Source organism: Podarcis bocagei (assembly GCF_964188305.1).
Source record: "Podarcis bocagei genome assembly, chromosome: 10".
NCBI classification, from domain to species: Eukaryota; Metazoa; Chordata; class Lepidosauria; order Squamata; family Lacertidae; genus Podarcis; species Podarcis bocagei.
This window is the reverse complement of record NC_138135.1, coordinates 8,404,557-8,431,387: the sequence shown is the minus strand read 5'-3', so window position 1 is coordinate 8,431,387 and position 26,831 is coordinate 8,404,557. Positions and strand designations below refer to the sequence as shown.

The window sequence follows — 26,831 nt, the reverse complement described above, 5'->3', positions numbered from 1 at the left end:
CAGGCAAGAGGTCGGCGTAGCATTCACTTCCGGTTCTCGTGGGCCGTCCTCCATGTGCGGGGCAAGAGTGGTGGAAGCGCGTAGGGATCCCTTGCGCATTAATGGGCTTTATTGGAGTTAAATGAAGCAGGTATGCCGAGTTTTCCCCAGGCAGGCGGCGTTTGTATTCAAGCAGGCTTCTAATACCTTGTCGCTTTGAAATATTATGTCGTGTTTTCTTTTCCCAAGGGTGGATCGCTTCTGGCACTTCTGTATTCTGAATATCGTCTGAATTTAGTCCTTAACTTGCATGTTTGTGCTTTGGGCTTCTTCTTCGCCGCCGCCTCCTCCTTTTCCTTCTATAAATCACACACACACACCCAATACTGTTGGCAGGAGGACAACACAAACGTAATACTAATAGTAATTTATTATTTGTACCCACCCATCTGGCTGAGTTTCCCCAGCCACTCTGGGCGGCTTCCAACAAAGATGAAAAATACATTAAAATGTCACACATTAAAAACTTCCCTGAACAGGGCTGCCTTCAGATGTCTTCTAAAAGTCTGGTAGTTGTTGTTCTCTTTGACATCTGGTGGGAGGGCGTTCCACAGGGCGGGTGCCACCACCGAGAAGGCCCTCTGCCTGGTTCCCTGTAACTTGGCTTCTCGCAGGGAGGGAACCACCAGAGGCCCTCAGAGCTAGACCTCAGTGTCCAGGCAGAATGATGGGGGTGGAGACGCTCCTTTAGGTATACAGGACCGAGGCCGTTTAGGGCTTTCAAAGTCAGCACCAGCTCTTTGAATTGTGCTCGGAAACGTACTGGGAGCCAACGTAGGTCTTTCAAGACCGGTGTTATGTGGTCTCAGCGGCCGCACCCAGTCCCCAGTCTAGCTGCCGCATTCTGGATTAGTTGTAGTTTCCGAGTCACCTTCGAAGGTAGCCCCACGTAGAGCGCATTGCAGTAGTCCAAGCGGGAGATAACCAGAGCATGCACCACTCGGGTGAGACAGTTCACAGGCAGATAGGGTCTCATCCTGTGTACCAGATGGAGCTGGTAGACAGCTGCCCTGGACACAGAATTGACCAGCGCCTCCATGGACAGCTGTGAGTCCAAAATGACTCCCAGGCTGCGCACCTGGTCCTTCAGGGGCACAGTTACCCCATTCAGGACCAGGGAGTCCTCCACACCTGCCTGCCTCCTGTCCCTCAAAAACAGTACTTCTGTCTTGTCAGGATTCAACCTCAATCCATTAGCCGCCATCCATCCTCCAGCCACCTCCAGCCACTCGCACAGGACCTTCACCGTGTTCACTGGTTCTGATTTAAAGAGAGGTAGAGCTGGGTATCATCTGCATATTGATGGACACCCAGCCCAAACCCCCTGATGATCTCTCCCAGCGGCTGCATTTAGATGTTAAAAAGCATGGGGCAGGTTGTGCCTTGCTCCTCTTCAGGGTTCTCGCTTATCATCCAGGAGACCCCTTTCTGTTTTCTGCCACCCAACAGTCAATGCGCATTTTGTGTCCACTGAGCATGCACCTTGGGCAGTTTTGTGGGGTTGCCACTTGTGGCAGCCCCCTAAGTCTTCTTGTAAACTTTATGGGTTCCCCAAAACCTGCTGATAAGTCCTTTCTTGTGTGCAGGTGGTGCTGTTTTAGCTACACAAGAATCTGTGACTCAGGTAACGTTTGCCAGGATCGTCATTGATTTTTTACGGTCCCTGGATAAGCCTGTTTCTGCCATCGTGTTATTATAATTTAGCATTAGAGGCCTTACAACTCACTTGGCTGATTTCTACGCTTCTTTCGGACAGTAATGATCAAATGACTTTAATAGTGGCCGAATTTTTGAGTGCCGTCCATATAGAAAGACTGGGCCATTATAAAGAGAATTAGTGGTTGTATTGTATTATTTATGCAAATTGATTTTCTCTGGAGTTAAAGATCCGACTGGGACAAACCTTGTTACGTTAAGCTTGTATTTTGCACAATTTGTATACAGTGTCTGTTTGATAATGTGGGTTTGCTATGCCTAATAAAGGATATATGTGATAATTTAGCGTTTGTAAACCCCTTTGTGATTCGTTTGACTGAAAAGCAGCATAGAAATAATACTGAATCAAATCAATCTATTAGCGGCTGAGAAGGATTCTGGGATGGAGGAGTGTCTTTAAAAAGCCAGGTAGTTGTTACGGATGGCAGTACAGAAATATGAAGTGCAACTCAGACGGTAGCCAGATGCAGAAGAGAAGAGAGGGCTTCTGCACCTTTAATAGCTAAATACAAAAGAGGGTAGTAAGCTATTAAAGGTACAGGAGCCCTGTCGTCTCCCTTATCCCGATGCAGCCTATGCTGCCATATTAGGGCACACAGCCCACTGCCCCTTCCTTGCATACAACCTGCTCAAAGGGTGGCTCTGGCTGGATCCTTCCATAGCCTTGGTATTCATAGACTCATAGAATTGGAGAGTTGAAAGGGGACACCAAGGTTCATCTAGTCCAACCCTCTTCAGTATAGGAACTTTTTGCCCAGCATTGGGGTTCAAACCCACAGCCCTGAGCTTCAGAGTCTACCAACTGAGCTGTCTTGGGGGCCCCTCTTGCAGAACGCGGCAGGGAGGAGGATGGGGGACAAACCTAGAATTAGCGCTGTGGGTTAAACCACAGAGCCTAGGGCTTGCCAATCAGAAGGTCAGCGGTTCGAATCCCCGCGACGGGGTGAGCTCCCGTTGCTCGGTCCCTGCTCCTGCCAACCTAGCAGTTCGAAAGCACATCAAAGTGCAAGTAGATAAATAGGTACCGCTCTGGTGGGAAGGTAAACGGCATTTCCGTGCGCTGCTCTGGTTCACCAGAAGCGGCTTAGTCATGCTGGCCACATGACCCGGAAGCTGTACGCCGTCTCCCTCGGCCAATAAAGCGAGATGAGCGCCGCAACCCCAGAGTCGGCCACGACTGGACCTAACGGTCAGGGGTCCCTTTACGTTTTATCCTGCAAAGCACATGCTCTGTTGCTGAGTTGCAACGCCCTTCCAAAATCCTAGAATCCAAACAGTACCCCTTGTCACCTTGGAGGAATCTAGGCTGAGGGTGGAGGGGGTAATTGGGGAAATACTTATTTATTTTTCAACAACTGAAGTAACAGGTACGATACGATAATCTTTATTGTCATTGTCCCATACAGAACAACGAAATTGAAAAAATCTACATCAGACATTCAGAAACCAACAAGCCTGCTATCCCAACCTGGTTAGCCCCCTAAAAACTCTGATACCCCATAATTAAATACAATATACTCCCATAGAGACTACCTTATACTGCATTTAAAACCAAAATCGCATATGGATAGAAACTGTTTCTCAGGCAGCTAGTCCTAGTCTTTATAATCCTGTACCTTCTTCCAGAAGGCAGGAGCTGAAAGAGATCATTTCCGGGGTGCGCACTATCCTGCGCTATCTCTGCAGCTTTCTTATGGCACCTGGAAGCATAGATTTAATCCAAGGTGGGAAGAGTGCACCCAATTATTCTCTCCGCAGTCTTTACATTGTTTTTTCCCTGACCATGCAGCTCCCAAACCACACACACAGACCATAAGTTAATACACTCTCCACAGTACAATGATAAAATGCCATCAACACTTGACTCAACAGGTGGAGCCTCTCTTATGATTCCCCCCCCCCTTTTGTTTCCTGTTTTTAGGGCACGGGGCCAAAACACCATGGAGACCTAGAGGGAGTAAGCTTTGCCGTGTCACTCCTGACTCCGAATTCTTACCTGGAGCTGTAATTTTTGCATCCACCTTCAGCAATGGCTGAAGGCAACCTTCCTAGGTTGGTGAAGGAAGGGAATCTCGTCCTTCTGAAAGAAGAGGTTGCAAAAGTTTGGGATGCGAAAAAGAGGCATTTTGGGAGGTCCGGAGACACCCTGCTCCACTACGCAGCCCGGCACGGTCAGCTGAAGATCCTGACTTACTTAGTCGAGAGCTTAGAAATGGACATTGAATTGTTTAATTGCGATTACAAGCGACCCCTCCACGAGGCAGCCTCCATGGGTCACAGGGACTGCGTCTTGTACCTGCTGGACAGAGGAGCTACTGTCGATTGCTTGAAGAAAGCAGACTGGTACGTTGCTGTCAGATTTTTTTGCAGAGGGTGGGGTCTTTGGTTGTAACTTGGGTCGTATTTAGCATTTGCAACAAAATCATAGAAGAAGAAGAGTTTGGATTTGATATCCCGCTTTATCACTACCCGAAGGAGTCTCAAAGCAGCTAACATTCTCCTTTCCCTTCCTCCCCCACAACAAACACTCTGTGAGGTGAGTGGGGCTGAGAGACTTCAAGGAAGTGTGACTGGCCCAAGGTCACCCAGCAGCTGCATGTGGAGTAGCGGGGAAGCGAACCCGGTTCCCCAGGTTATGAGTCCACCGCTCTTAACCACTACACCACACTGGCTCTCAGAGTTGCAAGGAACACTGAAGGAACTTAGGAAGCAGCCTTATACCGAGTCAGACATCGTTCCACAGGGTGGGTGCCACCATCAAGAAGGCCCTCTGCCTGGTTCCCTGTAACCTCACTTCTCGCAGTGAGGGAACCGCCAGAAGGCCCTCGGTGCTGGACCTCAGTGTCCGGGCAGGATGATGGGGGTGGAGACACTCCTTCAGGTATACTGGGCCGAGGCCATTTAGGGCTTTAAAGGTCAGCACCAACACTTTGAATTGTGCTCGGAAACGTACTGGGAGCCAATGTAGGTCTTTCATTTCTTGGCGGTCGCTCCCAGTCACCAGTCTGGCTGCCGCATTCTGGAGTAGTTGTCGTTTCCGGGTCACCTTCAAAGGTAGTCCCACATAGAGTGCATTGCAGTAGTCCAAGCGGGAGATAACTAGAGCATGCACCATTCTGGCGAGACAGTCTGCGGGCAGGGAGGGTCTCATCCTGCGTACCAGATGGAGCTGATAAACAGCTGCCCTGGACACAGAATTGACCTGCGCCTCCATGGACAGCTGTGAGTCCAAAATGACTCCCAGGCTGCGCACCTGGTCCTTCAGGGGCACAGTTGCCCCATTCAGGACCAGGGGGTCCTCCACACCCACCCGCCCCCTGTTCCCCTAAAACAGTCCTTCTGTCTTGTCAGGATTCAACCTCAATCCATTAGCCACCATCCATCCTCCAACCGCCTCCAGGATTTGAAATCTTCTTCAGACTGGCCTCCAGGCTGGCTCTAGAATATTGGATACTGTCTCCTATGAATTGGGGAAATGTTTCTGTCTCTGGTAATAAATTGTGTCTCCCCCATCCCTGTCCTGGACTTTTAGGACTCCCCTTATGATGGCTTGTACCAGAAGGAATCTAGAAGTCATTCAGGATCTCATCGACCACGGAGCAAACCCATTATTGAAGAACAAAGATGGCTGGAGCTGTTTCCATATTGCCAGCCGAGAGGGGGATCCTGAGGTCATCCGGTACCTCCTGGATGTCTCTCCAACCATTTGGGACACGGAAAGCAAAATCAAGAGGACTCCCCTACACACAGCAGGTGAGTTAAGGTGTGTGATTGCAGGCAAACAGATGATACATCACCTCGGCCCTAAGTGGAGGATGTCTATTTCCATGGGACTGTAGTAGTAGTAGTAGTAGTAGTAGTAATTGTTAGAATATTTCCGTTCCACCTTAAAAGGGAGCAAGCTTCGTGAGTCAGAGTCTGCGCATGTCCTGTTCACAGGATGTTTATGTTTGCTTTTTGCTTTCGTTTCTCTCTCTGTGCTGGAGACACTGACGCAGGCGGTCATGTCTTTCTTTGTTCTGATCAACGCTGAATAAAAACTTGTAAATAATGCTCTCCTGAGTGCAACTTTTGGCTGTGCATTATCTGCTGATAAAGTGTGCATGAGCTCTAGAAGAAACTCATGTCGCTAATTGCTGATACTGCGTGCCTACGGGAGATCGATGGATCGTCCGGCAGACGGCTTAGGGCCATGATGGACTTTATCTCCCTGGCAGTATCCCAACAACAACAACAGCAGCAGCAGCAGCAGCAATAATAAATTATTTGTACCCTGCCCATCTGGCTGGGTCTCCCCAGCCACTCTGGGCAGCCTCCAACAAAGATTAAAAATACATTAAGATGTCACACATTAAAAACTTCCCTAAACAGGGCTGCCTTCAGATGTCTTCTAAATGTCAGGTAGTTGTTTATCTCTTTGATATCTGGTGGGAGGGCGTTCCGCAGGGCAGGCGCCACCACCGAGAAGGCCCCCTGCCTGGTTCCCCGTAGCTTTGCTTCTCACAGGGAGGGAACCACCAGAAGACCCTCGGAGCTAGACCTCAGTGTCTGGGCAGAAAGATGGGGGTGGAGATGCTCCTTCAGGTCTACTGGGCCTTAGTCCCACCATTTGAGGTCAAAAGATAGCAAAATCCCTAGGTCTTCCCTAGTTGCATTTTCAAAAGATTGTGATAGGGAACTGCTGACCTCTGAGTCTGTTGTGCTCCAACCGGATGACTCCTCTTCCAAAGAGGTCTGGCAGAGGATCATCTGGAGTCCCCAGAAAGCCCAGAACTTGCAAGATTCAGTCGTACCTTGGAAGTTGAACGGAATCCGTTCCAGAAGTCCATTTGACTTCCAAAACCTTCGGGAACCAAGGCGTGGCTTCCCATAGAAAGTAATGCAAAATGGATTAATCGGTTCCAGACTTTTAAAAACAACCCCTAAAACAGCAATTTAACATGAATTTTACTATCTAATGAGACCGTTGATCCACAACCTGAAAGCAATAAACAATGTACTGCAGTCACATAATCAATCAGTAGCTGAACTGGGTTCCACCCAGTCACAAAAACTAAACAAAAAAGCCACAAAAAACAGAAAATAAATAGCAAAAACAGACGGACCTCAGCGTAACACTCAAAATGGAGCATGTTTGGCTTCCGAAAAATGTCCGCAAACCGGAACACTTACTTCCGGGTCTGCAGTGTTTGGGTTCCAAATTGTTGAGTACCAAGGCGTTTAAGAGCCAAGGTACCACTGTACAGTCGTACCGTGGAAGTCGAATGGAATCCATTCTAGAAGTCCGTTCGACTTCCAAAATGTTCGGGAACCAAGGCGCGGCTTCCGATTGGCTGAAGGAAGCTCCTGCAGCCAATCGGAAGCCGCGACGGACTTTTAGTTTCCAAAGAACACTCACTTCCGGTTTTGCGGCATTTGGGAACCAAAACGTTTGACTGGCAAGGTATTCAACTTCTGAGGTACGACTGTATTGTGGACGCTGCTCATTTTGACATCTGGCACTCACTTTTCCTTCTAGTGTGTGGCAAAATCAGAGGCTGGAGGTGAGTTCAGAGGTTATCTCCAGTTAGAATTCTGTCATATGTGGTGGACTTGTGATGAAGTAAAGACATTCTGGGAGTCGATCTATAATGAACTAAAGAAGATTTTCAGATATACTTTCCCTAAAAAGCCAGAAGCATTTTTGCTAGGCTTGATGGGAAATGAGATTATGAAGATAGATGAAAGACTATTTCTGTACGCCACAGCTGCCACGAGGACTTTGTTGACCCAAAAATGGAAATCACAATAAATACCCACTATTGCGGAGTGGCAGGCAAAGATGATGGATTTTGCTGAGTTGGCCAAACTGACTTGCAGGATCCGAGATCAGGACGATCAGAAATTCCAGAAAAACTGGAATAAATTTACAGTATATTTAAATGATCGTTGTAAAAACCTAAAGACACTAGCAGGATTGAAGTAATTCCTACAATGTCGAGAGGATGTTAAGATGTACAGTGGTACCTCGGGTTACATACGCTTCAGGTTACATACGCTTCAGGTTACAGACCCCGCTAATCCAGAAATAGTGCTTCAGGTTAAGAAATTTGCTTCAGGATGAGAACAGAAATCGTGCTCCGGCTGTGCGGCAGCAGCAGGAGGCCCCATTAGCTAAAGTGGTGCTTCAGGTTAAGAACAGTTTCAGGTTAAGTACGGACCTCCGGAACAAATTAAGTACTTAGCCCGAGGTACCACTGTAAAGAGTTAGAATACGCGACTGGATTTGATAAGGGATACCAGCTGAAGAGAAGGAGGGAAGTCGCAAGCTCAGCAGAGCAAAAAGGTTTATATGTTGATTAATGTATTGTTTAAAGAAATGTATAAAGAAAACAATAAAAATTTATTGGGGGGGGAGGTTATCTCCAGATAACTGACTGTATACAGAGGTCCTTGACAAATACAGTGGAACCTTGGTTCTTGAACAGCTCAGTTGACAAACAAATCGGCTCCCAAATGCCAAAAACCTAGAAGTAAGTGTTTCGGTTTTCAAACGTTTTTTGGAAGCCGAATGTCAATTCGGCTTCTGTTTGAGTGCAGGAAACTCCTGCAGCCAATCGGAAGTCGCGCCTTGGTTTTTGAGCAGTTTGGGGAGTCGAAGGGATTAAGTTTGAGAACCAAGGCTCCCCTATAGATACTAATATCAACCAGTGCTGTTTTTCTATAAAAAGAGGTGCCAGAACTCGCCACGAACACCTCCCATGTTTTCTTATGATGGCAAAGGCGCATAGCTGTCAACGTTTCCCTTTTTTTAAAGGGAAATTCCCTTATTCCGAATGGGATTCCTCGCAAGAAAAGGGAAAAGTTGACAGCTATGCAAAGGCGACCACCTGAGACGTGCCGGAACTGAATTCTGGCAAGTTCCGGCTGGGAAAAAAGCCCAGATATCAACTATGGGGATTTTATTTTGTGACCAGAAATAGTAAGGGAAGGCCAAGGATGATGGGAATTGTAATCTAAAACATCTGGAGGTCACCAAGTTGGGGAAGTCTGGTATCTGTCGTCAAACCCAACTTTGATAAATCCCCTTTTTGTCACACAGCAATGCATGGGCGCCTGGAGGTAGTGGAAATGCTCCTTGAAAGGTAAGCAGACTGCCTGTCTTTCGTTTTTTCAAGTAAATTTTTATTGTTTTCCTAACATATTCTTTTCCAACAAACCATATTAATGCCATACATTCCCTTTGACTCTGCCGAGTCGCGACTCCCCCCCCCGCAATTGGTATATTTAACCCCTTTCTATCGCGCACCTCATTCTCACAATAGTACTATTATACATTGGAGGTATTACCGTATTTTTCGTCCCATAGGACGTTCCGTCCCAGAGGACGCACCTAGTTTTTTGGGGGGGAAATAAAGGAATTTCCCCCCCTTTATTTCCCCCCCAAAAGCAGGTCGGGGAAACCGAACCAGGTCGAGGAACAGCGGGATGGCGGCGCTGCGCCTCCCTGCTGTCCCCCGAGCTTGTGGGGCTGGCTGATGTCTGCCCGGCGCGAGGGGCACTCTGCATCAGGGCGCCCCCCCTGCGGGGCGGCAGGCTGCTATCCGCAGCGTGGGGAGCCTTGCCGGGAACACCTGCAAGGCTTCCCACGCTGCGGATGTCTGCCTGGCGAGGGGGGCGCTCTGCATCAGGGTGCCCCGCCCGCTGGGCGGCAGGCTGCTATCCGCAGCGTGGGGAGCCTTGCGGGGAACTTGCCCTGTTGTTATCTTTTCATTCAGCAGCCTAACAGCCCACGGATAGAAGCTGTTCTTACGCTGTTGGTGCGACTAATCATGCTTCTATATATCTTCTGCCCGAGGGCAGGAGATCAAGAAAGTGCCGGCCAGGGTGTGAATCATCACTGAGAATTTTCCTCACTCTCCTGAGTCAACGTTCTTCTGCGATTTCATCCAGCGGATTCGCGGGACAGCCCATAATATCTTGTGCACTTCCTATCAGTTGATGTCAAACCAGCATACCACACCGTGATGCAGTAGGAAAGGACACTTTCTATTGTGGACCGGTAGAAGGAGATCATCAAATGTTGATTGACATTGTTCTTTTGCAATACTCTGAGGAGATGAAGTCTCTGTTGGGCTTTCTTAACCACCTGGGTTGTATTGATTTTCCAAGTAAGGTCTCCACTGAGATAAACTCCTAGGAATTTAAAGGAAGAGACTCTCTCCACACAGAAAACCGATGTACAGCCGGGCTAGTTCTCCTCTCTTCTTCCAAAAGGCCAACACCATCTCCTTTGTCTTGCTCATATTAAGGTGCAAGTTGTTCCCTAGGCATCATAGAATCATAGAATCCTAGAGTTGGAATAGACCACAAGGGCCATCGAGTCCAACCCCCTGCCAAGCAGGAAACACCATCAGAGCACTCCTGACATATGGTTGTCAAGCCTCTGCTTAAAGACCTCCAAAGTAGGAGACGCCACCACACTCCTTGGCAGCAAATTCCACTGTCAAACAGCTCTTACTGTCAGGAAGTTCTTCCTAATGTTTAGGTGGAATCTTCTTTCTTGTAGTTTGGATCCATTGCTCCGTGTCCGCTTCTCTGGAGCAGCAGAAAACAACCTTTCTCCCTCCTCTATGTGATATCCTTTTATATTTTTTGGACCTCCCCTCTATACGCTGATTTGTCTCCACCTGTTATTAAACCCATTACGGTGGTGTCATCTGCAAACTTAATAATTGCAGTAGACGGGTCCATCTTTTCACAGCCTGATAGTCATTTGCACATTCCTTTGTGTGTGACGCCACCCCCAGGCAATCCCACGGCCCCCTCCAGGGGACAGTGCCTTCACTGCTCTAACTTGTCCTTTTTGTGCTTAATCTTAAGGTGCCACTACCAGCCCGATAGAAGGGACAAATGTGGTGTCACGCCTTTTATGGATGCCATACAACATGGGCACCTTGACATCGCGCAGCTGCTTCTAGAGAAACATAAGGTACGTGCAAACGATGTTATGTCTGTTTAAAGTAGGAGAGCAATGCTTTAAACCCTGGGTAGGCAAACTAAGGCCCGGGGGCTGGATCCGGCCCAATCGCCTTCTAAATCCGGCCCGCGGAAGGCCCTGGAATCAGCGTGTTTTTCCATGAGTAGAATGTGTCCTTTTATTTAAAATGCACCTCCGGGTTATTTGTGGGGCATAGGAATTCGTTCATTATTATTATTATTTTCAAAATATAGTCCGGCCCCCCACAAGGTCTGAGGGAGAGTGGACCGGCCCCCTGCTGAAAAAGTTTGCTGACCCCTGCTTTAAACATCTGGTGCTGAGATGGCCTGTGATTCTGGCAGGTTGTGACTCCAGATGGTTAGGCTGGATCAGGGGTCAGCAAACTTTTTCAGCAGGGGGCCGGTTCACTGTCCCTCGGACCTTGTTGGGGGCCGGACTATATACATTTTTGGGTGGGGGGAGAACGAATTCCTATTCCCCACAAATAACCCAGAGATGCATTTTAAAGAAAAGCACACATTCTACTCATGGAAAAACACGCTGATTCCCGGACCTTCCGCGGGCTGGATTGAGAAGGCGATTGGGCCGGATCCGGCCCCCGGGCCTTAGTTTGCCTACCCATGGGCTGGATTGTCACACAGGACTTTGTCTTTTTCACACCCTTAGGCTTGCTACACCGCCCGGGATGCTCTCGGCGCTCAGCCCCTGCACCAAGCCGCGGTCACAGCGCAGGATCCTGCCCTCCGGTTCCTAGTTTCAGATCTCGGTGTCGACGTCAACTCCAGAGCCACTTCGCTGCAGCTGACGGCCTTGCATTACGCTGCCAAGGTCCTTTGCTTTTCTCCTTGGGAGTTTTCACTGAGGGGGCGGCTACTGTGCCTTTGAAGGCTGCTCTCCCAAAAGAGGTTCTCCTCCCCTCCCTAGTTTATTTTATTCATTTTATTTTTTTTATTTTATAACATTTTATTGATTTTCCAAAAATGACAAAACGAAAAGAAAAAACACAGGGGGGAAAAACCATAACCAAATTAAACCATAATTTTTGGGAGTACGTTTCCCTCCAGGTTCCATTATAATGTACTTGTTCCTGCATGTCCATGAAACCTTATATACTTAACAATTCAATTTTAAAACCTTCTTCATCTCATTCCAAGTGACTTTTAAAAGTTGTACTAATGTAAGAATCTATATGCAACACTTTAAGCATATGCAGTGAACGGTTGCCTTTTTTTGTGATAATTTGCCCTTCAAAGTTCAGTAATTTATTTTGCCAATCTTCTACTTTATTTTATTCTTCGGTAGATGTACAGAAAGAGAATCACATACCAATAAATAAATTTTTAGAAAGGGGCAAAATTAGACATGGATGCACAAAGTGTTTTTTTAAAAAACAAATCAAGACTTCTTGTTCCTCTGCTTCCCTTTTCTATTTTTTTTAAGTTTTTAAAAATTATTTTGACAAAGTAATAATCATAAATAAATAAGAATAAAAACATGCACCCCACCACTGAGACCATTCCATTGTAACTATCCAACCTCCCAAAATTTCAACACCTCTTGCGATGGTTTGACCCCTTTCCGTTTTAACAGTACAAATTCTAAAAGAGACAATGCACGGATTTTTGTATACTAAGAAATCGTTAATAATTTTTTTTAAAAAAAAAACAGTACAAATTCTACAAACACCCTCCATATCTCCTCAAAAGCATTTTTCCTGCATATTCCCCATCTTACCTTAATGGCATATGTTAATTTATCATTAATACAGTGGTACCTTGGGTTACATACGCTTCAGGTTACAGACTCCACTAACCCACAAATAATACCTCAGGTTAAGAACTTTGCTTCAGGATGAGAACAAAAATCGTGCGGTGGCAGCTGGAGGCCTCATTAGCTAAAGTGGTGCTTCAGGTTAAGAACAGTTTCAGGTTAAGAACGGACCTCCGGAACGAATTAAGTACTTAACCCGAGGTACCACTGTAATAATAATAATTTATTATTTGTACCCTGCCCATATGGCTGGGTTTCCCCAGCCACTCTGGGCGGCTTCCAACAAGGATTAAAAATACATCAAAATGTCACACATTAAAAGCTTCCCTAAACAGGGCTGCCTTAGATGTCTTCTAAATGTCAGGTAGTTGTGGAGGGCGTTCCACAGGGAGGGTGCCACCACCGAGAAGGCCCTCTGCCTGGTTCCCTGTAACCTCACTTCTCGCAGGGAGGGAACTGCCAGAAGGCCCTCGGAGCTGGACCTCAGTGTCTGGGCAGAACGATGGGGGTGGAGACGCTACTTCAGGTATACTGGACCGAGGCCGTTTAGGGCTTTCAAGGTCAGCACCAACACTTTGAATTGTGCTCGGAAACGTACTGTAGGTCTTTCAAGACCGGTGTTATGTGGTCTCGGCGGCCGTCCCCAGTCACCATAGCTATATCCCACACCTCTTTATACCATTCTTCCATTTTATGTCCCGCTTGTCCTTGTTTCTTCTCTTAAACATTGTCCCGCATCTGTGCAATGCTGTTGCACGGAACTGGCATAGAATCGTAGAGTTGCCACACATCATCTAGTCCAACACTCTCTGCAATGCAGGACTCTTTTGTCCCACGTGAGATTCGAACCCTCGACCCTCAGATTCAAGAGTCTCATGCTTTACTGATGGAGCCCTCCAGATGTTAATGGGCGGGGATGATGGGAGTTGTAGTTAGCAACATCTGGAGAGCCAATGGGTTGCAGAGGGGCTAAGGGTTTGTATTTTTCTGTTCTTGTTTTTAATCATGTACTTTGTGTTTTCAATAGGGACGTAGGTGGCGCTGTGGGTTAAACCACTGAGCCTAGGGCTTGCCGATCAGAAGGTCGGCGGTTTGAATCCCCGCGACGGGGTGAGCTCCCGTTGCTCGGTCCCTGCTCCTGCCAACCTAGCAGTTCAAAGGCACGTCAAAGTGCAAGTAGATAAATAGGTACCACTCCAGCGGGAAGGTAAATGGCGTTTCCGTGCGCTGCTCTGGTTCGCCAGAAGCGGCTTAGTCATGCTGGCCACATGACCCGGAAGCTGTCTGCGGACAAACGCCGGCTCCCTCGGCCTATAGAGCGAGATGAGTGCCGCAACCCCAGAGTCGTCCGCGACTGGACCTAATGGTCAGGGGTCCCTTTACCTTTACCTTGTGTTTTTAATAATGCATTTTTAGGCTGAGAACTGCAAATGAAGGGTGGCCTACAAACTTACCGTATTTTTTGCTCTATAAGACTCACTTTTTCCCTCCTAAAAAGTAAGGGGAAATGTGTGTGCGTCTTATGGAGCGAATGCCGGCTGCGCAGCTATCCCAGAAGCCAGGAGAGCGAGAGGGATTGCTGCTTTCTCTGCACAGCGATCTCTCTTGTTGTTCTGGCTTCTGAGATTCAGAATATTTTTTTTCTAGGTGCGTCTTATGGTCTGGTGCGTCTTGTAGAGCGAAAAATACGGTGATACATAAGAAGAATAATAAGTTCCTCCACACCATCTTTATTCCATGCTGCCCGCCTCTCCCTGCACAAAAGCGCTCTATTGTTTGGTTCCTTTAAAACTAGGAAATTCTCTGCCCGTTCTGATTCCCCGCCTCTTGTACATCACTGGCTCCATTTTTGGCTGCCCAGCGCTCAGCCGCTGAGCCTGCCATTATAAAGAGCGATGCTGGCCTGCTAAGCAGAAGTGCATTAGATTTACAGCTAGGAATCCAGCCTTTTATCTTCACGAGACTTAATTCTCTCAGCATCTCTTCAGCTGCCAGCGCATGGCCTGCGGAAGATAAATGGGGCTATTAAAACTGAATTGCCGACATGTGCAATTCATCGAAGAACATCTGGGCTTGCCTTGTCCCTGAGCCAGACCCTTGGTCCCATCTAGTCTGATATTATTATTATTATTATTATTATTATTATTATTATTATTATTATTCCCTGTTTAGGGAAGCTTTTAATGTTTAATAGGTTATTGTATTTTAATGTTCTGTTGGAGGCTGCCCAGAGTGGCTGGGGATACCCAGCCAGGTGGGCGGGGTATAAATAATAATAATAATAGTTATTATTATTGGTATATCACCCTTCATCCATAGATTTCAGGGCGGTTCAAAGCATAAAAATACAATTCTCTCTACTCTGGCTGGCAGTGGCTTTCTAGGGTCTGTGGCAAAGGGGGGGGGGAGAGGAGTTCCCAGTCCTTTTGTTCATTATATTGAGGGTGTTTGGAGGGGCCTTTCAGCCAAAAAGGCTCCCAGAGTAGCTTATATCCCATCCATTTATACAAGACAGGCCCTTTCCTGCAGTCTTACGGCCCATAATAATTAATTTCTGATTTTTAAAAATTTGTTTTTATTATATGGTTTTAGGTGTGATTATTGTAAACCACTCTTATACAGTGGTACCTCGGGTTAAGTACTTAATTCGTTCCGGAGGTCCGTACTTAACCTGAAACTGTTCTTAACCTGAAGCACCACTTTAACTAATGGGGCCTCCTGCTGCTACCGCGCCGCCGGAGCACGATTTCTGTTCTCATCCTGAAGCAGAGTTCTTAACCTGAAGCACTATTTCTGGGTTAGCGGAGTCTGTAACCTGAAGCATATGTAACCTGAAGCGTATGTAACCTGAGGTACCACTGTATACATATACACATACACATATACATATTTATACACACACACATATATATATAAAGGTAAAGGGACCCCTGACCATTAGGTCCAGTCACGAATGACTCTGGGGTTGCAGCGCTCATCTCGCTTTATTGGCCGAGGGAGCCAGCGTACAGCTTCCGGGTCATGTGGCCAGCATGACTAAGCCGCTTCTGGCGAACCAGAGCAGCGTACGGAAATGTCATTTACCTTCCCACCGGAGCGGTACTTTTTATCTACTTGAACTTTGACGTGCTTTCGAACTGCTAGGTTGGCAGGAGCTGGGACTGAACAACGGGAGCTCACCCCGTCGCGATCGGCAAGCCATAGGCTCTGTGGTTTAGACCACAGTGCCCCCTGCGTCCCATATATATATATATATACACACACACACACACACACACATACACACACACACATATATATATGTGTGTGTGTGTGTGTGTGTGAGAGTGTGTATGTGTGTATATATGTTTATGTATGTGATATATATGTTTGTGTGTGTGTGTGTGTGTGTGTGTGTGTGTGTATATATATATATATAAGCAAAACTATCAAATCTACTCCAAGACCCTACCTACCAACCTATAAAAACAGATCCCACCACCTATCTGGAAAAAACCACCAAATCCAAAATAAAAGCCTCTCCTATCAGTGAAGAAATCCAGCTAAGAATCATCCCCAGAGAAAAATCATCCAGATGCCCCAAACTCTACGGTCTCCCCAAGATACACAAAGAAGGAACACCACTCAGACCAATAGTCAGCTCCATAGGCTCACCTCTACAAAATCTCGCTAAATTTCTCGCTAAGCAACTTCAGCCCTATGCAGAATCTATCGCTTCACACGTTACAAACTCCTTCCAGTTCATAGAAACAAGAAAGAAGCAAAACCTACATCCCGACGACCTACTTGTGAGCTTCGATGTTGTATCTCTCTTCACACAAGTGCCCATTAATGAAGCCTTGACAGCCATTCAAAACAAATACAATCCCCCCGAATACATCCTGGACCTGACCAACCACTGCCTAACCAACACGTACTTCATCCACAATGGACAAAGATATAAACAGATAGAAGGAGCACCTATGGGATCACCCCTCTCACCGGTCATCGCAAATCTGTACATGGAACACTTTGAAACCAATGCTTTAGACAAGTCAGAACACAAACCCAAACTTTGGCTCAGATATGTTGACGACACCTTTGTAATTTGGCCACACGGGAAGGAAAAACTAGATAGCTTCCTCACACATCTCAACAGCCTACACCCCAAAATACAATTCACTATGGAAATAGAAGCCAACAACCAACTTCCCTTCCTTGACGTCCTAATCTACAAAAAACCTGATGGCTCCCTAGGACACACTATCTACCGAAAAAAACACACACCAACCGCTACTTACATGCACAATCACACCACCACCCTGCACAAATAAACTCCGTAGCCAAGACTCTCATCTCCAGAACCAAACGCCTGGCTGACAAGGACCACTTGACAACTGAGTTACAGAATCTCTCAAATGTGTTAATCGCCAACGGATACCAACAAAACAGGGTTACGAAGCTAATCCAAAAAGAAACACCCCCCAAAAACCAAGACACAGAAGAAAACAATGGCATGGCCCTCCTTCCTTATATCAAGGGCACTACAGATAAAATTAGCAAAATCCTCCATAAACACAATATCAAAACAGCATTTTGCACCAACCAAAAAATAGCCAATATCCTCAGAAACCCAAAAGATAAAATCCAGTTAGAAAACCAAGGGGTCTATGAAATACCCTGCAAAGTCTGCCCAGCCACGTACATTGGACAAACAAACAGACGAATAAATGCACGTATCGCAGAACACAAGAATGCCGTCAAAAAAGAAGAAAAAACTTCCTCTCTTTACCAACACATGAAAGAAACAGGACACGAAATTAATTTTGCAGATTCCAAATTGCTCTTTAACATGGAACATCACCACAAGAGAATAATCATGGAAGCCATCGAGATAGAGAAACACCCTCACAACATGAACAAGCGTGACGACACGTCCCGCCTGCCAGACATCTGGAAATTAGCCCTCCCCACAAAAACCGACACCAGAACCAGAGACACACAGAACGCCATCTCCAATCAACCACACCAGACCCAAACCCAGACCCTCTCCACAGATAAAGTACAGACACCATCCAGTAGCCAAACCATAGTGGCACCTCCGGATGCTGCACCCCCCTGCAATCCCTACACAGATCTGGCTGGCACAGGGCACAAAACCACAGCTCGCCCCTATACACGAAGCCAAGCCAGAGCACAACTAAGTGCAGTACAGCCATCTTCTCAGAAAAACTTTTCACAATCTCAAGAGGTCAAGACACGAAAGCTTTAGCAACTAATCCACACCTAATGACCCTCCTAAGTGGTACTCAGAATATCACTCAAGAAATCACTCAAGATATCCCTCAAGTAATTAAGGAACAAAAGAAGAAAAGGCACACTAACCTGGGAACTCCCTCTCTGCCCAGAACGTTGGAGGCTATACACCACACCCCCTCAACAGTATTTATAGGAACTCAAACACTGAGATCCTGCTCTGTTCTAGTAACAAGAAGCCGAAAGCACCAGCCTGAAGATGACGAGTGAGACCTCGTCGAAACGTCGCCTAGACACCCCAACTCTTACACGGGAAGACACCCGAAGACACCAAAACCTGCATATATATATATATATATATATATACACACATATATATATCAGCATATAGTTTTTTATATATAAAATATTTTTATAAATGTAAAGGACCGCCACGCCCTGTCCTGTATTTTGCCAGAACAAAGGTAGCAACTCTAGGTGCCAGGGGGTCGATCTACCAACAGGAGGGGGAAATGCTGTAAATAAATCAGAAATTAGATCGTTTCAACAAAATAATAATAAAAAATCCCTGTGGAAAAACACATATAAAAATTTCCTGCTCTCTGGCGCCATCTGGTGCTGCATGTTTATAGTGCATTCAAATCATCATTTTCTTTACTAATGTAGCTGAGTCCGGGGCTGAAACTTGGACCTTTGTACAAGCACTGTGTCTAGCCCACTGCTAATCTGCACTGTGTCAGATTGTCCACTTTGAAACCAGAAGGGGAATGGGAATGAAATGGGAGGGAGGGGGACCTGTGATCATCCAGATGTTGTGGGACTCCAACTCCCATCAGCCCCAGCCTGTATGGCCAATGGCCAAGGATGATGGAAGCTGGAGTCCAATAAATATCAGGACAGCCACAGGTTCCCAGATCCCTGGCCTAGATAGAGAAAGGTTCTGGTTTTGTTTATTTTTTGCTGAGCGTGAAAGTTGTGTCTCTTCTCTAACAACGCAGGAAGGACATGCAGGGACAATCAAGACTCTTCTGTTGCTTGGCGCTGATCTGAATGCGATGGATGGAAAAAATCGTACCGGTAAGACCCTTTCACATTTGTATTGGGATTACTTCTGGCATTTGCACAAACAGGATTCCAGTGGGGTGGATGGGGTGTTGGGGAGGGGTAATACCTCTGGTCCATGGAGTTTTCTTGGCAGGGATACTGGAGTGGCTTGCCGGTTCCTCCTCCAGGTGGATTACGTTTGGTCAAAACTCTCCACTATGACCTGTCCATCTTGGGTGCCCTGCTCGGCATAGTTCATAGCTTCTCTGAGTTATTCAAGACAGCATCTTAAAAAGTAGAGACATCTCCTTGCCAACAAAGGTCCGTATAGTAAAAGCTATGGTTTTCCCAGTAGTGATGTATGGAAGTGAGAGCTGGACCATAAAGAAGGCTGATCGCCGAAGAATTGATGCTTTTGTATTCTGGTGCTGGAGGAGACTCTTGAGAGTCCCATGGACTGCAAGAAGATCAGACCTATCCATTCTGAAGGAAATCAGCCCCGAGTGCTCACTGGAAGGACAGATCATGAAGCTGAGGCTCCAAGACTTTGGCCACCTGATGAGAAGAAAAGACTCCCTGGAAAAGACCCTGATGTTGGGAAAGATGGAGGGCACAAGGAGAAGGGGACGACAGAGGACGAGATGGTTGGACAGTGTTCTTGAAGCTACTAGCATGAGTTTGACCAAACTGCGGGAGGCAGTGGAAGACAGGAGTGCCTGGCGTGCTCTGGTCCAGGGGGTCACGAAGAGTCGGACATGACTAAACGACTAAACAACAACAACAATACCTCTGGTGGGGGACATGACAGGCTCCTTCTGGGGTCGTTTGTCCACCTTTGGTCCCCATCCTGCACTTAGCTCTCACCTGCGCCTCCTGGAAGCTGTCAACATGCAATGAGGAGATGCAATGAGGTAGCGGGAACATTCTTTCATATGTAGTGGACCTGCAAAAAGGCAAAAGAGTATTGGGAAATGATGCATAATGAATTGAAAAAAAATGTTTTAAAGTACTTTTCCAAAAAACAACAACCCAGAGTATTTTTTGTTGGGGATAATTCAGACGGAAATTCCGTATCAAAAAAGGTTATTTATGTACACCACTACTGCGGCCCGTGTTTTGTTAGCCCCAAAATGGAAAACGAGCGACGTCTCAACTAAAGAAGAATGGCAACTTAAGCTGACACAATATGCGCAGCTTGCAGACTTAGCATATAGAATAAGAGAACAAGAAGAACATACGTTTAGAGTAGATTGGAAAATGTTTATTGAATATATGGGGGGAGGGAATTGTGTACACTTGAAAACGTTGGCAGCATTAAGATAAATTCAACAGTGTAAATAAGTTTTGATGGAGGTAATAATGGAAGACTGATTGGTTTAGTTTCTGCAGAATATGCAGGGATTTATGATATGCAAAATGAACCATGGGAAAGAGAAGAAGGGAAGTCATTGATATTTTAAGGATGTTTAAATGAGTATTCTAGATTGTAAAACAGAAAATTGTGTGTGTGTGTGTGTGTGTGTGAATGAATGAAGCTGTCAGCATGCGACAGCAGCCACAATCCTGGGAAATGGCTTCCACTGGCTGGCTACACCAAGTGAAGGTAGCCGCTGGGTCTCAAACCCTCCGTGAGTTAGGGGCTTCCCCTGCCTTTAAAGACAGGCTCTGGCGGATGGGGCGGGCAAGACCAATAGTGGTCCCAGTGGTCAAGAAGGTGATTTCTGCTTTATTTTATTTATTCATTTCATTTTATATCCCACCCTTTTCTTCCAAGGAGCTCAAGGCAGGGTACGTGGTTCTCATGGCTGAGTGGAGATTCGAACCCTGGTCTCTCCAGTGCTATAACCACGATACCTAACTGGCTTCCCATTGAACACTCATGCAGCTTAATCAACTGAAACTTAATCAACTGTAAACGCAGGCAGCTAAGCGAGAAAGAAACTGTGCCATGAGCAGCTGGCCACCAAACCCTTCCTGTAATGGGTTTAGGGGTTGCTCGTGCGTAAGTTGCCGCCACTGCTGGCAAGGTTACCTGGTTAAACCCTTTCTGACTGAACAGCCTCCAGCATTGTGACTGTCTCAGTCGCTGGCAGAATCCGTCAGTGGGCGTTTCTTGAACCTTTTCCAGCATAAAAGTTGTTTGACGCCAAGTCTCCTCCTACTCTCCCTGCGCAGAAGTCCTCTGCGCAGGGAGGGCGTGGGCAACGGAGTACCCGTACTCTCTCCGCTGCTCTCCGGCGAGGAGTCTTGGAGCCTCCTCTCCGATCCCCCCATTTGCCCTCCTTCTCCACTGGTGTTACGCTGATTTCCTTCCCCAGCAGATGGGCTGCCTCTCTTCCTACTGGGACCCTCTCCGGCATCCCTCTGGAGCCTTCCCTCCGCCTCTAGCTCCGATGGCAGTTCCCTGACACTTCCCTTTCAATCTTAAGTCTGCTTCTTCTCTTCCCACAGCCCTGCACCTGGCATGCTCAGGCCAGCATGCCACATGCGTGCAAATTCTCCTGCAGGCGGGGTTGCGGGACTCCCCTGACAGTACCGGAACGCACGCACGGCAGCTTGCAAAGAAGCCAGCCCTCCTCCAAATTTTTGACAAAATCCCAGTGCCGCCCTGCCCTGTCCATCAGTAACGGAAGTCGCCTTCACCGGGACTGCAAGCAGGGCCTTCTCTGCAGTGGCTCCTTGGCTTTGGAATCGAGATAAGTGAAGCTCCCAGGAGTAGATGCTGGAGGATTCCGACGCAGAGACAGAAATTGCCAGTGGTCGCTTGTTTGTCCAGAAAGAAAACCAGCCCTGCTGCTATTTGTTGTTTTTAATCCACAATATGTCATGGACGACTTATCCTGCATTTTGCATTGTGTTTCCTCTGCATTGGAATGACTGCTGTGGAATGTCTGCCACACTGGACAGCAAGCAAAATAATGCTCTCTTTTTTTGTCGGAAGCTGAACCGCAGTGGAAGAGAAGCAACGCCACATGCGATGGACGTAGGTCGGAACAGAAATCAGTCCCTCCTTCCATCCCTCGCTCCCATTCTTGGTTGCTTTGGGCTGCAGGTTGAGACATTTTCATTCCTTTGTGTAGGTGTATCGGAATCCGTCTGATAATAATAAATAATAATACATTTTTTATTTATACCCCGCCCTTCCCGGTTCAAAAACCGGGTTCAGGGCGGCTAACAACAAAATTAAAAGGCTTTAAAACACTTAATTATAAAAGCAGCATAAAATACGGTATAAAAACATGAATAACAATAAAATTCAAAAATCAATTTAGGGGAAATAAGCATTAGATCAGTGTTTCCCAACCTTTTTTGGGCAAAGGCACACTTGTTTGATGAAAAAATCTCGAGGCACACCACCATTACAGCCCCGTGACGTCAGCGCGCAGCGTCACGCCGGGAGGGACGCACGAAAGTGTAAGTTTCAATTTTTTTCCCTCCCCCTTGCCGGGGAACCTCCAAGCTTTGGGGGTGGGGGGGAGGAGGCAGCAAAGCGAGGCAGGAAGGAGAGCGCGGCTTGGCTGGGTGAGCTTTGGCAGGGGCAGGGAATGAGAGCCACGAGGCGGGCGCTGCGGACGGAGGCGCTGCCCGCCGAGCTCGCAGGCAGCCAGGCAGGCAGACGGCGAGAGCCCCGCGCTGGGCGGCCTCTCCTCGCCGCTGCTGCCCCGCCTCTCGCCGCCCGACTCGCCCGCCTCCCTCCAGGCAACATCTCACGGCACACCAGGCAACATCTCGCGGCACACTAGTGTGCCGCGGAACAGTGGTTGGGAAACACTGCATTAGATAATCCCCAGGGCTAGCTGGCTGAAATAGTTCTACTTGGGCCAGCAAGGAGACCAGGGGAGAATTAGCTGTGGGATCTCAGAGCGGGTGATCTTCATAAAAGGGGAGGGGGAGGGAAGAGAAGGGAAATAAAAGATCTGGCTGAATTCAAATTAAAGGCCAGGCGGAATAGCTCTGTCTTACAGGCCCAGCAAAAGGAGGTTAAATCCTGCAGGGCCCTGGTCTCATGGGACAGAGCATTCCACCAGGTCGGAGCCATCACTGAGAAGGCCCTGGCCCTGGTGGAGGATAGTATGACTTCCTTAGGGCCCGGGACCTCTAAACTATGGTTGTTCATGGACATTAAGTTCCTCTGCGGGGCAGATCAGCAGAGACTGTCCCGTAGATGCGAGGGCCCTAAGCCACAAAGGGCTTTAAAGGTCAAGACCAGCACCTTGAACCTGACCCTGTACTCCACCGGGAGCCAGTGCAACTGGTAAAGCACTGGGTGAATATGTTCCCATGGCAGGGACCCTGTGAGGACCCTCGCTGCAGCATTCTGCACCCGCTGGAGTTTGTGGGATAGTTTCAAGGGCAGCCCCGCGCAGAGCGAATTACAGTAGTCAAGCCTGGAGGTGACCGTCGCATGGATCACTGTGGCCAGGTCGGGGCGGGAAAGGTATCTACTGGCCCATCTTTCTCAGTATCATCCACACTCTTTTAAAAAGCTGTTTGACAGCGGAATAGAATTCGAGAAAACGTGGTGGACTTTCCTTCGCTGGACGTTTTCAAACCCAGGTTGGATAGCTATATGTTAAAAGGTTATTTAGCTGTGATTCCAGCATTGCTGGGAGTGGACTAGTTGTCTTCCAATTCTACAGTTCTGTGAATTCAAGTAAATAAGACCATTCATGCCCGGGCGTTGCAGCTATTTTGGTCTTTGTTTTCCCCAACGCAGAAATCGCCCATATCCTCTAAACTAAAGGTAAAGTTAAAGGGACCCCTGCCCATTAGGTCCAGTCGTGGCCAACTCTGGGGTTGCGGGGCTCATCTCGCTTGATTGGCCGAGGGAGTCGGGGTACAGCTTCTGGGTCATGTGGCCAGCATGACTAAGCCGCTTCTGGCGAACCAGAGCAGTGCACAGAAACGCCATTTACCTTCCCGCCAGAGTGTTACCTATTTATCTACTTGCACTTTGACGTGCTTTCGAACTGCTAGGTTGGCAGGAGCTGGGACCGAGCAACGGGAGCTCACCCCGTCGCGGGAATTCGAGCCACCGACCTTCTGATCAGCAAGTCCTAGGCTCTGTGGTCTAACCCACAGCGCCACCCGTGTCCCTAAAGAAGTGTTAAACATTCTGCATACAGAAGGTGCTCCAATCTCTTTCTCATTTCGGTATTCATTTATTTTGGGCCATGCCCCTGTCCCAAGATCAGAGGGTGACCAGAACTAAAAATTCCCAGGCACACTACAGCTTTTATATCAGGCATCCCCAACCTCCGGCCCTCCAGATGTTTTGGACTACAATTCCCATCATCCCTGACCCACTGGTCCTGTTAGCTAGGGATCATGGGAGTTGTAGGCCAAAACATCTGGAGAGCTGAAGGTTGGGTTTGCCTGTTTTATATAATAACGGTATGGCGAGACAATTTCATTTTATTCTCCCCCCAAAGCCCTGTCCTAAGTGAGGAGACCACTCCGTCCTGCTGCGTGAACCATCAACTCTAACCGCACGTTTGGGTGCTGAACAATTAACTGGCGCAAGCAGGTGAGCAAACGATTCTTTCTCAAACAGGCAAGCAGCCATAGATGGCCGGGGTATATATAATAAAGTATTATTATTAAGTTAATGCTGGAGAGCTGTGGAACGGCCACCTCACACATGCTGCAGGCTCTGGAATCAATTTACTTAAACGGCCTGGGTCCAGTATACCTGAAGGAGCGTCTCCATCCCCATCGTTCAGCCCAGACACTGAGGTCCAGCTCCGAGGGCCTTCTGGCGGTTCCCTCCCTGTGAGAAGCAAAGCTACAGGGAACCAGGCAGAGGGCCTTCTCGGTGGTGGCGCCCTCCCACCAGATGTCAAAAAGAAAAACAACTATCAGACTTTTAGAAGACATCTGAAGGCAACCCTGTTTAGGGAAGCTTTTAATGTTTACAGTGGTACCTTGGGTTACATACGCTTCAGGTTACAGACTCCACTAACTCATAAATAGTACCTCAGGTTAAGAACTTTGCTTCAGGATGAGAACAGAAATCGTGCTCCAGAGGCACGGCAGCAGCAGGAGGCCCCATTAGCTAAAGTGGTGCTTCAGGTTAAGAACAGTTTCAGGTTAAGAACGGACTTCTGGAACGAATTAAGTACTTAACCCGAGGTGCCACTGTAATAGATTATTGTATTTAAATATTCTGTTAGAAGCCGCCCAGGGTTGCTGAGGAAAACCAGCCAGATGGGCGGGATATAAATTATTGTTGGGCTGGCTTTCTTTGCAAAGCTCTTATTTCAAGTGACACGGCTGCCGGATGCCTTAGTCAGAAACCACACCCGAGGGCAGTCCATTTCCAAAGATTTGTCACTCTAAGGCGGCGTTCATCTGCTGCCCTTTCGCTTCTGAGTGTACAGATCTTCTGCTCTATCCAGGCATGTTCACTCAGTGCCACATCTACTAGACAAAGACTCTGTGTATTCCTGCTTTAAAAGTAGGAATGCACATTGCTGCTTTATAACTAGCGCCTTCATATAGGCGCCAGGCAAGAACGTTCCTCTTCAGCCAGGCCTCCGGCTGGTTAACATCCAATACCCTTTTATTTTTTAAATATAGTTTTTTATATTTTTATAAAACATTTCAAACATTACATTTCAAACATTATATAGTCTTTGCTCTGCCGAGCGCAGGACGTCCCACAATCCATCTGGTTTTCTATTATCAAATACAGTAATTACACTCGCACTTTATAGTTTTCTGATCTTAATAAATTTAGCATCGTCTCTTTTTGTCTGATCATGAAAAGTACCTCAGTTGATCGTCGCAGGATTTATTTCGGTCCTGCTAATGTCGTCACGTTTTTGCAATAATTATTCATATAACAAATAAATTCACTCCAGTCTCTTTGAAATTTTTGGTTCAGGATTCTACCAGTCAGCTTGGCCATCTCCGCATAGTCCATCATCTTCATCTGCCATCCTCGATTATTGATAATTCCTGTAACTTCCAACATCCAATACCCTTTTAAATGTGTTGTGGGAGAAGGGAATTACTGGTTGCTTTTTGTTCTTATTTTAGTATGTATTTTGTGTTCTATAGATTGCATTTTTACGTCATGAACCAGCCTGAGATCCCTAGATGAAAGGCAGCATATGAATTTTAATATTATTGCAGTCGTACCTCGGTTCTCAAACGCCTTGGTACTCGTACATTTCGGCTCCTGAACCCCGCAAACCCGGAAGTAAGTGTTCCGGTTTGTGAACGTTTTCCGGAAGCCGAAAAACCTGATGCTGCTTCTGATTGAGTGCAGGAAGTTCCTGCAGCCAATCGGAAGCTGCGCCTTGCTTTTTGAACGGTTGTGGGAATCGAACGGGCTCCCGGAACGGATTAGGTTCGAGAACCAAGTTGTTGTTGTTTAGTCGTTTAGTCGTGTCTGACTCTTCGTGACCCCCTGGACCAGAGCACGCCAGGCACTCCTGTCTTCCACTGCCTCCCGCAGTTTGGTCAAACTTATGTTAGCAGCTTCGAGAACGCTGTCCAACCGTCTTGTCCTCTGTCGTCCCCTTCTCCTTGTGCCCTCCATCTTTCCCAACATCAGGGTCTTTTCCAGGGAGTCTTCTCTTCTCATGAGGTGGCCAAAGTCTTGGAGCCTCAGCTTCAGGATCTGTCCTTCCAGTGAGCACTCAGGGCTGATTTCCTTCAGAATGGATCAATGTTTCCCCTTTTTTAAGGGAAATTCCCTTATTCCGAATAGGATTCCTCGCAAGAAAAGGGAAAAGTTGATAGCTATGGGTATTTGTGGGGCATAGGAATTCGTCCTAAAAAAAATATAGTCCGGCCCCCAACAAGGTTTGAGGGACAGTGGACCGACCGCCTGCTGAAAAAGTTTGCTAACCCCTGGAATTGAGAATCTCTTTAATAACTCCCAGAACCCTGAATAAACTACAACCCCCAGGACTCTTTGGGGAAAGCCATAACTATGGCATAATCATATTGCTGTACAGTGGTATCTCGGGTTAAGTACTTAATTCGTTCCAGAGGTCTGTTCTTAACCTGAAACTGTTCTTAACTTGAAGCATCACTT

The 26,831-nt window shown here is 47.2% G+C and overlaps 1 protein-coding gene and 1 long non-coding RNA gene across 6 annotated transcripts in view; one reads left to right on the top strand and one right to left on the bottom strand.

The window, feature by feature from the left end:
• Positions 1–12: 12 nt before the first annotated feature.
• On the top strand, positions 13–24,861 carry ANKRD16 (ankyrin repeat domain 16). 5 transcript variants are annotated; one of them, XM_081210425.1, is made up of 9 exons: positions 13–130; positions 1,626–1,663; positions 3,783–4,098; positions 5,288–5,508; positions 8,837–8,879; positions 10,618–10,726; positions 11,402–11,563; positions 18,739–18,817; positions 21,236–21,906. In XM_081210425.1, exons 3-9 carry the CDS (start codon positions 3,785–3,787, stop codon positions 21,409–21,411), a joined length of 1,104 nt encoding a protein of 367 aa, XP_081066551.1. In that variant the 5' UTR covers positions 13–130; positions 1,626–1,663; positions 3,783–3,784; the 3' UTR covers positions 21,412–21,906. The 5 variants fall into 5 exon arrangements, 3 of the variants coding, with proteins under 3 accessions (XP_081066551.1, XP_081066550.1, XP_081066549.1); XM_081210424.1 differs by lacking the exon at positions 1,626–1,663 and adding an exon at positions 229–291 and having other exon boundaries at positions 17–130; positions 3,677–4,098; XR_014012110.1 differs by lacking the exon at positions 1,626–1,663 and adding an exon at positions 24,217–24,861 and having other exon boundaries at positions 18–130; positions 3,677–4,098; positions 21,236–21,836.
• Positions 3,128–26,831, bottom strand: part of LOC308595942 — a 132,432-nt gene continuing 108,728 nt past the window's right edge. Inside the window, exon 2 of the long non-coding RNA XR_014012241.1 lies at positions 3,128–3,288. This is a non-coding gene — a long non-coding RNA (uncharacterized lncRNA). The remainder of the gene's footprint in view (positions 3,289–26,831) is intronic.

What these genes read in the sequence shown, in the direction of transcription:
- ANKRD16 (XM_081210425.1), top strand. Translation starts at nt 3,785, where the DNA reads ATGGCTGAAGGCAACCTTCCTAGGTTGGTGAAGGAAGGGAATCTCGTC. An exon ending in TGCTTCTAGAGAAACATAAG is followed by an intron (nt 10,727 to 11,401) that starts GTACGTGCAAAC and finishes TCACACCCTTAG; the next exon opens with GCTTGCTACACCGCCCGGGA. An exon ending in GGATGGAAAAAATCGTACCG is followed by an intron (nt 18,818 to 21,235) that starts GTAAGACCCTTT and finishes CTCTTCCCACAG; the next exon opens with CCCTGCACCTGGCATGCTCA.